Here is a 12,841-nt window from a genome sequence, read left to right as displayed (position 1 = left end):
ACTATACAAAAAGCAGCCATCCTGGCTAATGACATTGATGTGGTCGTTATTGGAATTGGCTTGTTTGAAAACTTGAGCAAGGATGGACTTCACGAACTCTGGATATCTTTCAGGAGAGGAAACAAAAGAAGATGGATTCCTATTCATCAGATATTTTCTGTCCTGGGCCCACAGAAATGCAAAGGGCTGTTGTTCTTTCATGCCTTTAGTGGCTGTGACTCTTGTTCGGGCATGAAAGGGGAAGAAGTCGTTCTTTGCAACATGGTCAGTGTATTCAGATGTGACGCCAACATTTCAGAAGCTCAGTCAGTGTCCAGAGGAAATAAATGCAGAAGATTTTGCGATCCTTCAAAATTCACTGTATATCTTTATGATAAAAGTAGCACTGATGATAAGGTAGACACTGCAAGAATGACTTTGTTTACACTTAAAAATAAACAATATAATAATATTCCACCAACAAAAGATGCGCTGAAATTGCATGCACTTCGGGCAGCATATCAGGCCGGACACATTTGGGACGAGCTCTTGAAAGGAGTCCAAAATTACCATCTGCAAGTAACTGGGGGTGGAAATCTGGAGATGGGGGAACATGGGACATTATGTGGACAAGAAAAGATCCCGTAGCCGAAGCATGCAAAGAACTAAGACGATGCAATTGTAAAAAAGAATGCAAAAGCTGTAAATGTAAAAATGTAAATTTACCATGCACTTCATTATGTTCCTGTCCTTGTGACCATGAATAGATATTATTTACATGTGAATCATTGTCATGAACATGATTTACGTACTCAGTAGTAACAACTGATAACAGAAATGTTGACTGTACATGAATCGTCTTTTTAAGAAAGTATTTTAAGTCTGTTTGGGTGGAAGTATCAAAGTTTAGACTATTTTGCACACCTGACTGTCAAATTTGTGAAACCCTTTCTCTGTCCATAGTACGTTACACACTTGTTTTTGTTGAATACCATCTTAAATCATTCATACTGTCTTAAAAGTAACATTTTCAAGGTAGTAAGAAATGAGACACATCTACATTGCTTTCATAAAGCAACTTTCCTACGTCAGTCCAGGACCTGCATGGCGGCCATTTTGAATTTTGACGTCACGGGCCGCCATTTTGAATTTTCGTTTGCTTAATTAAACTTTTGAAATCTACATGGTCCAAAGTACATGTGTGCCAATTTTCATGCTTGTGTCACCCAATGAAGTATTTTTAGGGTTATCTACCTCACTAGAGGTAATCATTGGTGCAGTGTGAGATATTGTTTTTGGTAGAGTAAAAAGTTCTGAAAATCCATGGTGTAAAGAACTTGCAGGCGGATGGTCTGAAAATAACAAAAAAATGTCCACAGTTTATGAAAGTTGAATCTGACAAAGTTTAGGTGGCTTATGGTTCAGTGAATAAATAAAAGAAATGCTGTCTCGATGGCGTGAAATTTTGCAGAAGCCCTCATCCCCAAGAGCAGACAGGGATGTGGCAGACATAAGCTTGATTCTGCTGGGTGAAAATCCATCAAGAGGTGTCCTTTAAAAGAGACTTCTAGCATCTGTCCGTAGATCCCATACGCTGAGCAACTCGAGTAATGCTGTTGAAAAGTTGGTTGGTGGTACAGAACTTACAAATAGCAAAAGGTTGGTCATAGCTCGAATCTGCAGGTTTTCGTTTGACTCTCTTCAGGAGCTACTGTATCATCAGAATAAAATGAACCGAATGTGGTGAGCATTTATGGTACTGTAGAAGGAAAAAGAAAAACGAAATGTAAATTTGGCTAATTAGAGTAATTCAAATTAACAAAGAAGCTTTAAGGCATAATATGCCTTAAACCTCCTTCGTTTGGTTTGAATGTATCTGATCAGCCAATTTACATTTCGTTTTTCTTCTTTTTTCTAGCATAAATACTTCAACACATTTGGTTTGATTGTGATGATGCTTTTGCTTGGGATGCACCAGAAGAATCTCTGGAATTTGACTAACCCAGGAGTTTTCCTTCTGCATATTCGATCTAGTATCTCACACTGATACGGCTAAAGATTCTGAAGTCTGACCTGGCTTTCAACCCAACATATCTTCCAAGAGTTTGCCACCCAATAAGGAACACAATGCTTTGGTGTTCGCTCCTTTCGAAATTAGTTCATGTATGTGTAGTTTAAGTGTCATTTTAAGCTGATTCTCTTCTTGTGGTCAGTGTTAATGAATTCGTCAAGGTTTGCACCACCAGCCTTTAATAGGCCTACAACAGCGACAGTGGTTTGATTGTATGACATTGAATAAGGATCAGCTGTGGTGCAAACTTTTCCATTGGCCATAGGCTACTTGCTTTTGGGAATGCCAATACAATTGTTTCCAAACTAGTTGATGGCCTGCATCCTGTAACATAATAATCATGACGGTTGTCAGTCAAATCTCTATCATCTTTTACGAAAAATGTAATGGCCTCATCTTCAATCATGTTACCATGCACCAAGTTACAAAGCAGAGAAGTTTGAAGCAATAAGGTCATTGTGTAACTGAAAATTGAATGAGGCTGTTCACCAAACATTTAGTTAAATAACAGGATGCGTTCTACTAGTGCAAATTAAGCTGAACTATCACAAGACGTAATTTTGACTAACTTAGATAGTTGGAGGGACCCCTAAACAATACAATGTAAAAAAAATGTGTGGTGACTTTAATTTTATACAGTCTATGATTTTTTTCCGTTTAATTGATCCTAAAACATAATAAATGTGGTAAATACAAAAACATTTTTAGCCTACGTGATAAATCTAAAAAAATTAGATTAATTTAAGGATTATTTTAGACTAAAATAGATCGATATTAGAATCAGTATATTAGTGACATAGATTGTAAAAACAAATTACCTTCGTTTAGGTACCTTCTGAGAACTGTCCATAAACCACCCCTTACAGGCAGGGTTACATTCACGTTTGCCTGAATGTTTAGTACCACTCCACTTTTTGATATATAAGATCGGTTTTATCTTTTTCATTTTGTAAGAAGTCTACCATAGCTACTGCTGAACGTGAATATTTAAGCCAGTGGTAACTAAAGAAGGGGATATGAAGGCTTTTAATACGTCTGACGATAGAAGGGCTTCTGTTTATCCTAAATAATCTTTGTTTACCGTAAAATGACAATTGGTACCGGTAGTAATTTAATAACTCTTGTTGTGATAACCTGCATTGTGCCATTAGCATCAGGCCTGGATACTCGCTGCATGCTCATGATTACTTGTTAAGAAAACGGCTTCCTGGTAAGTTTTCAACTGTCTTTCCAAACAAGTATTCTTTAAATATGCTCTATGTAACATTTTGTTATGTATTTTAGTTTATTTGCATTGAAACGATGTACTTTGTTTTCGTTTCCCTCAGGTCTTCTCTTTTGCTTAATATTCATCCGCCTGCTTTTGTTAATTGGCACTTCTCGTTTTGGGCTTACTTTGCAGGTTTCACACTATATCTTGGTTGTGCAATTTTATAATAAAACAGAATTCCAGTATGACTCTGATTGAATGAGCTAAAAACACAACAGAGTTATTTGGCGACGAGGATGGGATGCTGAACGTCTGAACGAGAAACTTACAGTGGTACGCAGAAGTGTTCAGTTTTAGTCCCTACGAGTTTTACTTTCTATAAATTTTAGTTTTTTTAAAATTATTTACAATATGGAAAAAGTCGTGGAATTAATGCAGTCGCAGCTGGAACACATGCGACAACAGATGCAACAGCAAGAAGAACAGGCGCGACAACAAAGGCAGCAGCAAGAAGAACAGGCGCGACAACAAAGGCAACAGCAAGAAGAACAGGCACGACAACAAATGCAACAGCAAGAAGAACAGGCACGACAACAAATGCAACAGCAAGAACGTCATCATGAAGAACAACTGAAGGAGTTGATTTCAGCCCTCAAAATTCCATGCGAATCAGAAAGCCAAAATCGATTATCTCAAGCCATTCCAAAATTTTGTGAGTTTGATTCAGCTTTAGAACTTTGGACTGATTATTGGTCACGTTTTTGCACATTTGTAAAAGCACAATCCGTTCCTGATGATAAGAAGGCTCAAGTTTTCCTCACTAACCAGTCAGCCAGCATCTACAAGATGATCCTCAATCTGGCCGCACAAGAGTCTACAGCAAAGCCAATCAATGAACTTACAATGGAGGAAATTTCGAAGTACATGAAGGCACAGTTCGACCCTAAGCGCTTCGTTATTCGTGAACGATTTCGCTTCTGGAGCAACTTGAAGCGGAAACCAGGTGAGACTGTTCCAGAATTGGGTGCACGAATAAGGCAAGCCGCTGCCACGTGCGACTTTTCTTCTATTACTAATCCTTTAGATGAAGCTTTGCGTACTTGTTTTATGTGCTCGGTAGGAAACGAAGCAGTTCTTAAAGCTCTCTTTAAAATTAAACCTGACGATCTTACTTTTTCACGTGCTCTTGAAATAGCCATAGAAACTGAAGACGCTGCAAAAGTGGCTAAGGAGACGGTGTTTGGCACTGAACCGTCGGTGGTACATAAAGTTAAAGGCACCGATAGACGATATTCTTTCAAGAAAGCTACAGTAGCCAGTGCTAATGCGAACAAGCAAAGTAAGTGCTATCGATGTGGTAACTCTAATCACCTTGCTAACAACTGCAGATTTAAAAATGCGATCTGTCATTTCTGTAAACTTACAGGGCATGTACAATCCGCATGTCGTAAAAAAGCCGCTCAAGTTCATTCTTCTAAGGTCAACTGCATACAGGAGGTAAATACTGTTCATAATTCGTCGAGTAAAGTTCCTAAACTCGAGGTTCAAATTTTTATTAAGTCTTTTCCCGTCTTAATGGAACTTGATACAGCTACAGGGGGAAATTTCATCTCTTCTGAAGTTTGGTCGCAGCTAGGCAAACCTATCTTGCAGACTCCGCAGCTACGTTTTCAGTCGGCAAGTAAGCACTCGATGCCTATTATTGGATCTTTCACTGCCGAAGCGAGCTGCAACAAATCGGGAAAGACGACCACAGTTCAATTTATGGTATGTGAAATCCCTAACCTTAACTTATTAGGGCGTGATGCTATTCAAGCACTAGATATTTCGGTAGATAAGTTCTTTTCTTCATCTTTACATGCTATTCATCGTCACAACGACATAGATTTTAACTTGCAAAATCATGTTCCGAGTTATGTGACCAATACGAAGACTTATTTAAACCTGAGTTAGGTTGTCTTCAGGATTACGAATTAGAGATTGAGTTTAACTCTGATTGTAAACCAGTGTTTTCAAAGCCCAGACCAGTGCCTTTCGCCATTCAAGAAGACTTAGCTCTTGCCTATGACGCCGGCATAGAAAAAGGTATCTGGACACCTGTACAATTTTGCGACTGGGGAACTCCTGTAGTACCAGTTCGCAAGGCTACCGAAGGTAAGAAATCCAAATTAAGAGTTTGTGGTGACTATTCCTCGACGGTTAATCCACAACTTAAAACTCACAGGCACCCTTTGCCTCTTCCAGAGGATTTAATGCGTAAACTAGGGGGTGGCCACGGATTCACTAAGATTGACCTGGCAGATGCTTATAACCAGATTAGGTTAGGTCCAAAGAGTCGAAAAATATTGGCATTAAGTACCCATAGAGGGGTTTTATTGCAAAATGTTATGCCGTTTGGCATCTCTTCTGCCCCAGGCCATTTCCAAAAGATAATGGATGATTTAACTAGTGATCTTCCAGGTGTAGCAGTGTACCTGGATGACATTTTGATAAGTGGAGCTACAGCGGAAGAGCATTTCCAGAACCTTAAACGACTACTCGATCGTTTATCTTCGAAAGGTCTTAGATGTAGGAAGGAAAAATGTAGATTTGCCCAGGCAAATGTCGAGTACTTGGGTCATGTTTTTTCTAAACAGGGGATTTCAAAGGGTCCTAAAGTCGATGCAGTACTGAACATGCCTGCTCCTTCCAATGCTGGTACTTTACGTTCTTTTCTGGGGTCGGTTCAATTTTATTCTAAGTTTATGCCCCCAGATTTTTCTACAGTAGCGCAACCGTTATATCATTTAACCAAGAGTGGTGTTCTTTGGAGATGGGAACACAAAGAAAAATGCGCTTTTGCAAAATTAAAAACGTTTCTTTCCGCAGACGATGTTCTCGTACACTTTAACCCGTTGCTTCCTTTAGGAATTGCGTGCGACGCATCAAGCGTGGGCATTGGCGCCACACTGTTTCACCGCTCCCCGGACGGAAGCGAGAGGCCAATAGCAAATGTGTCGAAAATCTTGACGAAGGCTCAAAGAAACTACAGCCAAATCCAAAAGGAGGCTTTGTCTATCATCTTCGCTTTGAAGAAATTTTATCAGTACCTCTACGGTAGGAATTTTATTTTGGTAACGGACCATAAGCCTTTACTTTCACTTTTTGGTCCAGATAAACCTACCCCTTCGCTGGCGGCTAACCGGTTAGCACGCTGGGCGTTGTTTTTGAGTCAATTTAGTTATACTATAGAGTATCGCAAAACAACGCATCACCAAAATGCTGACGCCTTGAGTCGTCTTCCGTCCAACGATGACACAATTTTTGATGGGGAGGAAAGTGCAGATGATGTTGATATTGTCTGCGCAATTGATACGTTGGATTCGCAGGTTAGTCATTCCGATTCTTCTACTTTGCGCAAGGAAACTTCGAAGGATCCAGTCTTGTCTAAAATCATTCGCTTTACACAAGAAGGATGGCCTGCGAAATCAAGTTCTAACGATCCAATCGAACAGTTTAGAAGAGTTGCTGATTCTCTAACAACATGTTATGGTTGTTTATTATATGGTTCTAGAGTAGTTATTCCTTTTAAACTCCGCAATGATATTCTTTCTCTTTTACACGAAGGTCATTTCGGCATGCAGCGAATGAAACAGCTGGCCAGGACAGCAGTCTACTGGCCCAATATCGATGCGGACATTGTCGACCTCTGCCGAACATGTACTACATGTGGTGAGCATCAAGCTGCACCAAGCAAGGCTCCTATCCACCCATGGATAGCTCCAGAGAAGCCTTGGAGTCGAATTCATGTCGATCACGCTATTAATTTTTTAGGTTCCAATTGGCTTATTGTTACCGATGCTTATAGTAAGTATCCTTCTATTCACCCAACTTCGTCCGTATCGACGTCTGCTACTATTGATCTTTTAGAGCAGGATTTTGCCCATTTTGGATACCCCCACTCCATTGTCTCAGACAATGCGACTACGTTTTCTTCAGAAGACTTCAAGAATTATTGTAAAGCTAGGGGTATAGTCCACATCACTGGAGCACCATACCATCCAGCTACGAATGGTGCTGCCGAGCGTTTGGTGCGCACTTTCAAACAGGCGTTGAGAAAATCGTCGTTACCGCCTAAAAGTGCGACCACTCAATTCTTAATGCAGTTTCGGCGTACGCCTAATGCCAGTGGTTACTCTCCCAGTGAGTTATTAAACCACCGACAACTACGTACTAAATTAGATATTTTACTTCCTTCCTCAGCTCAGATCACGAAACCATCGACGAGTCCTTCGCCTCGGAAACAAAACCGGAAAACAATTAACTTCGATGTTGGTGATCCTTGTTATGCTTTATACTTTGGTTCCAGGCAAAGCCGAAGCCCTCGGTGGGTTCCTGCCGTCGTGGTGAAGCGACACGGGAGTCGTAGTTTGCAGGTTCGAGTGGACCCTCGAGGTCCAATATGGAGACGCCATATCAACCAGCTACGTCCGCGTTACATCTCGCTGGAAGACGGGGACCCAGGGGAGACTACTTTCACGTCGTCATCGACAGCTGATGAGTTTCCAGTTCCATCGACGCCGATTGCGACCGAGGATTCATCGACGCCGACAGCGACCGAGGATTCATCGACGCCGATTGCGACCGAGGATTCATCGACGCCGATTGCGACCGAGGATTCATCGACGCCGATAGCGACCGACGATCCATCATCGTCATCGCATCAAGAACAAACATTAAGGCGATCAAAGAGAAGACGCCAACCACCTCTTCGTTATGGGTGGTCATAAATTTTATTGGGGAGGTGTTATGTATTTTAGTTTATTTGCATTGAAACGATGTACTTTGTTTTCGTTTCCCTCAGGTCTTCTCTTTTGCTTAATATTCATCCGCCTGCTTTTGTTAATTGGCACTTCTCGTTTTGGGCTTACTTTGCAGGTTTCACACTATATCTTGGTTGTGCAATTTTATAATAAAACAGAATTCCAGTATGACTCTGATTGAATGAGCTAAAAACACAACACATTTACTAACTGTCTTCTGTGGCTGACTGTACAACAAAAGTTTCTGCAATTGTGAAAAGAACCGCATGTTTCACGCGCTACAAACTACCGCCCTGGTAGTGTCATAAGAATAAGGCAATCGCTGTGAGCCTTCGCATCCCCTTCTTTAGATATCCCTGATTTAAACTTATGCAAAACTTGTCTATAACTCATTCTTATTTGAATTTTTAGATATTGAGATATTTTCATATTAGCAAGGTGTTAATTCTGTTCGTGGTGTAAATAAGTAGCAGGATGGCATCTTCAAGAAAAAGGTGTTAAAATGACCCTGATGTTTTTGTTTCATGTGTGGCAGTTATACTGCTCCTAACCAAAGGCAAACCATAACAAATTTTGTGAAACAAGCATATCTTGCATACTTCAGAATTCGCCTGGGTGATCAGGACAAATCGTGGGCTCCACATGCTGCATTTAAAGCTTTTGTAGAAAACTTAAGACGATAGTTCAATGGAAATCCAAAAGCCTATCAGAACATTCACGAAAATCATGCAAGCGAAAGATTGTCCCAGAGTAACGTTTCCCAAATGTGCATGTGAATTTCCTTTTTTCTGTAGAATTGAACGTAATTTTACGTGTCTATTTAATTTTATTTTTCTTTGCTGGCGCAAACATATAGCGAATTACTGTACATTACAAACACACAACTGTACTTGTAGCACCAACAAAAGGAAAATATGACAAAACCAAAAGGTTTAAAATGTGCATTGGGGATGTACACAGCCACCAAACCTACTTCTTAGCATGAAAAAAATAACAATGTACGCAGCCTACTCTTGAAAAAAAGAGCGTTGAACGTTTAGTGTTAGCAGATTAACTTTGAAGAATTGGGTTCAAGTTACCAGACTTCAATAAAACAAGAAAATTAAAAAATGAGTCATGAAATGCCTCAATGTTTTCATTAATATTATGTTTGTATCTCTTGTGTATTTTTAGACTTTATCACAAACCTTGTTGACAAAAAGGGTCAAATTCCCTGAAACGCCAACTCCATAGTCTACCAATATAGATCAAGAGTCGATTTTTACCAAAAACAGCATCAGATATTGTAAAATCCTGATGTTATACAAAAAATCTGATGTGATTTTTGAATTCAGCACCTAAAATGTACCCTAGAATGGCATTTACTATGATGCTGACACAAAATGTGTGTTGGCTTTTGTAATCCATTTTTCACATGGTGTGATACTTTTTGAACTTGAATGTTTGAAATTTTATTCCAAAATAATCCTTGTTTCTTAGTATCACTTTGTGAGAGAGAGAAACCTTTTATTTTGTCTTGTAAAAAGCGTTTGCCGTCACGATATTATTACGGCCAGCGATGGGGCAATAAAACTTTGGGTGGTTTTAAAGGTAATGACTACTGCAGTAGATACAATTCTGTTTAGAATAGTTGCCCAGTGCGTTCTAAATTTAAAGTGCCTTTTGTCCTGTCATGTGGCTTTAAGATTTGCGCCGTCGAATATGAGTTGACATTAATGTAAATCTTGTCTCAGACTTACGGATACAAACACGTCATAACTTTTCACAAGTTGGAAAAATGTGGAATGTTGTATCTAGCAGGAGGTGTGGGAAGTTATAACACCATTTGCAAATCTCTTCGCCTTATGGTTGAAGACATCAATGAAAAGGTATGAACGTCTTGACTCTTGAGCGAGACAAAGATTTATTTCCTTAAATAATTGAGAAACGTTTATAATGCAAACGAATTTATTTTCACACGAGTCAGTTCAATCATAAATAGCTAATAATTGATCAGCTAGGTCATCTTCAGTTAAGCTTATTCAAATAGAATCATACTATATTTGAATATGATTCTATTTGAATAAACTTAACTGAAGATGATCTAGCTGCTAACTCAGAGGTGGGCAATCTACGGCCCGCGGGCCGCATGCGGTCCGTAACAACTTTCTGTGCGGCCCGCGAAAGCCTGAAACAAATATATAATGAAATAATCGTAAAATTGCTTGAAAATTTTAATTACTACAATGACTGAATTAAACTTTTTCTTTATATATTTCATCTTGATAAAGATAAATTATAGTCTTTTTGTCGCATTGTAGTAGTTTGTTTCCCTAGCCACATTGTGATCTTGCATGAATGCATGGATATTATTAGTGTCAAAGCAGCCATTGCTAAACAGCCGATTACGTCACAATCGAAATTTCTGACTTCGGTCTGTCGCATCATGAGGCTTTCTTTTTCGTTTTGGTTTTGGATCAAGGCCAAGACTCTTGGTGTTGGTAGAGAGAAAATCGGCGATTGCGACAGTTTTTCTGATTATGTTAATTCGCTCACAGATGTATTCTGTTTAATTCGCTCAAAGTGCGTCTGGCAAAGTGTTATCTTGATGTGGGTTATATTCAAATAAATAATTGAGACGAACATTTTTTATATCTTTTATGTAATACATGTACTGTATATAAAATCTCCGTTTCTTTCGTCACTTTAAAAATAAATAAAAGCTTGTGTTTTGACTATTTTAGATTTGATGTTTTGGCTTATAATCTTAATTATACTATACTGCGGCCCTCGAACAAATTCAGATTCAGAATGCAGCCCTCGAGATAAAAAGTTTGCCCACCCTTGTGCTAGCTGATCGAAATCGACTTTTAGCTATTTATGATTGAACTGACTCGTGTGAAAATAAATTCCTTTGCGTTACAAGACATGTAACCGAGTCGTTCATTCAAGCATTGTTGTGGGTTTGACAGTTGACACCTGTCAGAAGATATTTCATTTTCTTGAGAAACGTTTATATTTGCTTTATGTACCACTGGCGCAGTCTCACCCCCGATAGTCTTGTTCGTATTTCTTTAAGCATTTTCACTTTTGACAAATTTAAACCAATGTCAACGACATGTTTCTCGGCATCCGATTGTAGCAAGAATTGACAGCGATAGACACCGTGTTTCCCCAATGAGGCGGGCTCATCAGTCATCAGTATCGCATTCTAGTGGGTACAGCCTTGTGCTAACTGCCGGGAAGAATGCTTTTTACATAATGTCAGACATATTAATTATATTTTATCAATGTGTTGTTGCTAGGAGCCTGAGGACATAGCCTACGTATACAGTGGCTATGCTCCTCTCAGCATCCGTCTGGTGCAAATCCTCTCCCATCCTGGGTGGCGCAGCATCGATGAGGTTCTTCGTCTCCTTCCTGGCCCCACAGTGTCCTGTTTGCAACAGGTTAAGGCGAGGAAAAAATGTAAGTTCCTTTTGTTCAATTAATGATACGTCATTTTTAAGTGTCTGGGCGTGTCAAAATCTTTTCGAAGATTGAGGTTTGCACGTCGCATTTTGGATATAAACGCTACACTGGTCATTCTGTTGTCCTTACTTGACAGCACCCAACCATGCTCCAGTTGCTTCTACCCATCGACAACAAGTGCTCAAGGATTTTGTCAGTTTTTTTTATCATTGATCTGCTTTATATTGTTGTCACTATCAATTTCAGCAGTTTGATTTCACACACTACCAGTTTTTGCGAGCCGTCGGCATTGTTTCTGTTACAGCATGGACCTCCGAACGTGGTGATGCAGCAGGCTTCACAGGCAGAAGGTACCACAGCAGGCTTCTTTAAATGTAACCTGCTGTGGTACTTTTACTGCCATAAGCCATACTATTTATATAAACAACATTATTGATGTTACATTATATGCTTTCGGTATCTAATTGAATTACGCCAACTATCTTTTCATCGTTTTTTTTTTTACAAACCAAAGCAAGAGAGAAGCTGTACAGTACACCCAAGCAGGAACCACTAAGTTGTATTGAATAAATATTTTGAACGATATTTTTGTGGTGGTCCTGCGGTAGACTTTGTATTTCATAAAGTAATTTTTTTCCAGGGCAAGGAAGCGTGAGCAGTGATAGCTCCTCGTCCACTGTCACGTTGGTATTTTTTGTCGGAGGAGTAACTTATGCCGAAATATCTGCTTTGCGATTCCTTTCCAACCAGAGGGGTGGACATGAGTACATCATAGCCGCTACTGGCATCATCAATGGGAGCACTACTTTGCGGCCACTGATCGAATCGAATTGAAGAGCGATGTATTTCATTGTCCATGGACTCACTGATTCAAAATCCTCGCTAGCCGCGCATTCAAACTCCTAAGTTTCAGCAATATTTCAAATTTGTTATTTTTAATGCAGATTTATCAATAAAGAAGATTTGTGACGCTATTTTGATACGAATTATAATTCTTACTTGCGTTTACAAATCTGTATTAAATATGACAAGATGCTTTAGGTTAGGTCAGGATAAGGTCAGGATGAACGTTGTTGGGGAAAATTTCTTGCCTTCTAACAGAACTTGGATCAACGTTTCTTGCAGTCTCTTCATTATAAGCGCTTTCTCAGATGTCGGTGCTTTCAAACATCTTTGAGATTATCAAACTCCCTAACTTTGAAGACTTCTTTTTTCACAACTCACAACAGCTTAGTTTCTTATTTATTTTCAATAGAAGAAAGGGATTTGATTGCTAAAAAAATAAAAAATTAATTGCTAATTTTACACAATTCGAAATTAAATTCATAT

General features: G+C 39.3%; 1 protein-coding gene across 1 annotated transcript in view; it reads left to right on the top strand.

Moving 5' to 3' along the window:
- LOC145767602 (vacuolar protein sorting-associated protein 33A-like) overlaps positions 1-12,486 on the top strand; it is a 212,535-nt gene extending 200,049 nt beyond the window's left edge. Inside the window, exons 8-10 of the mRNA XM_082579455.1 lie at positions 9,796-9,930; positions 11,347-11,509; positions 12,153-12,486. Coding sequence (XP_082435581.1) covers positions 9,796-9,930; positions 11,347-11,509; positions 12,153-12,346 — 492 coding nt within the window. The 3' untranslated portion in view covers positions 12,347-12,486. The remainder of the gene's footprint in view (positions 1-9,795; positions 9,931-11,346; positions 11,510-12,152) is intronic.
- The last annotated feature ends 355 nt before the right edge of the window (positions 12,487-12,841 follow it).

The sequence above is a fragment of the Aplidium turbinatum genome, chromosome 3 (genome assembly GCF_918807975.1).
Source record: "Aplidium turbinatum chromosome 3, kaAplTurb1.1, whole genome shotgun sequence".
NCBI classification, from domain to species: Eukaryota; Metazoa; Chordata; class Ascidiacea; order Aplousobranchia; family Polyclinidae; genus Aplidium; species Aplidium turbinatum.
Note: the sequence above shows the minus strand (reverse complement) of the source record. Positions and strands in the feature narration are given on the sequence as shown.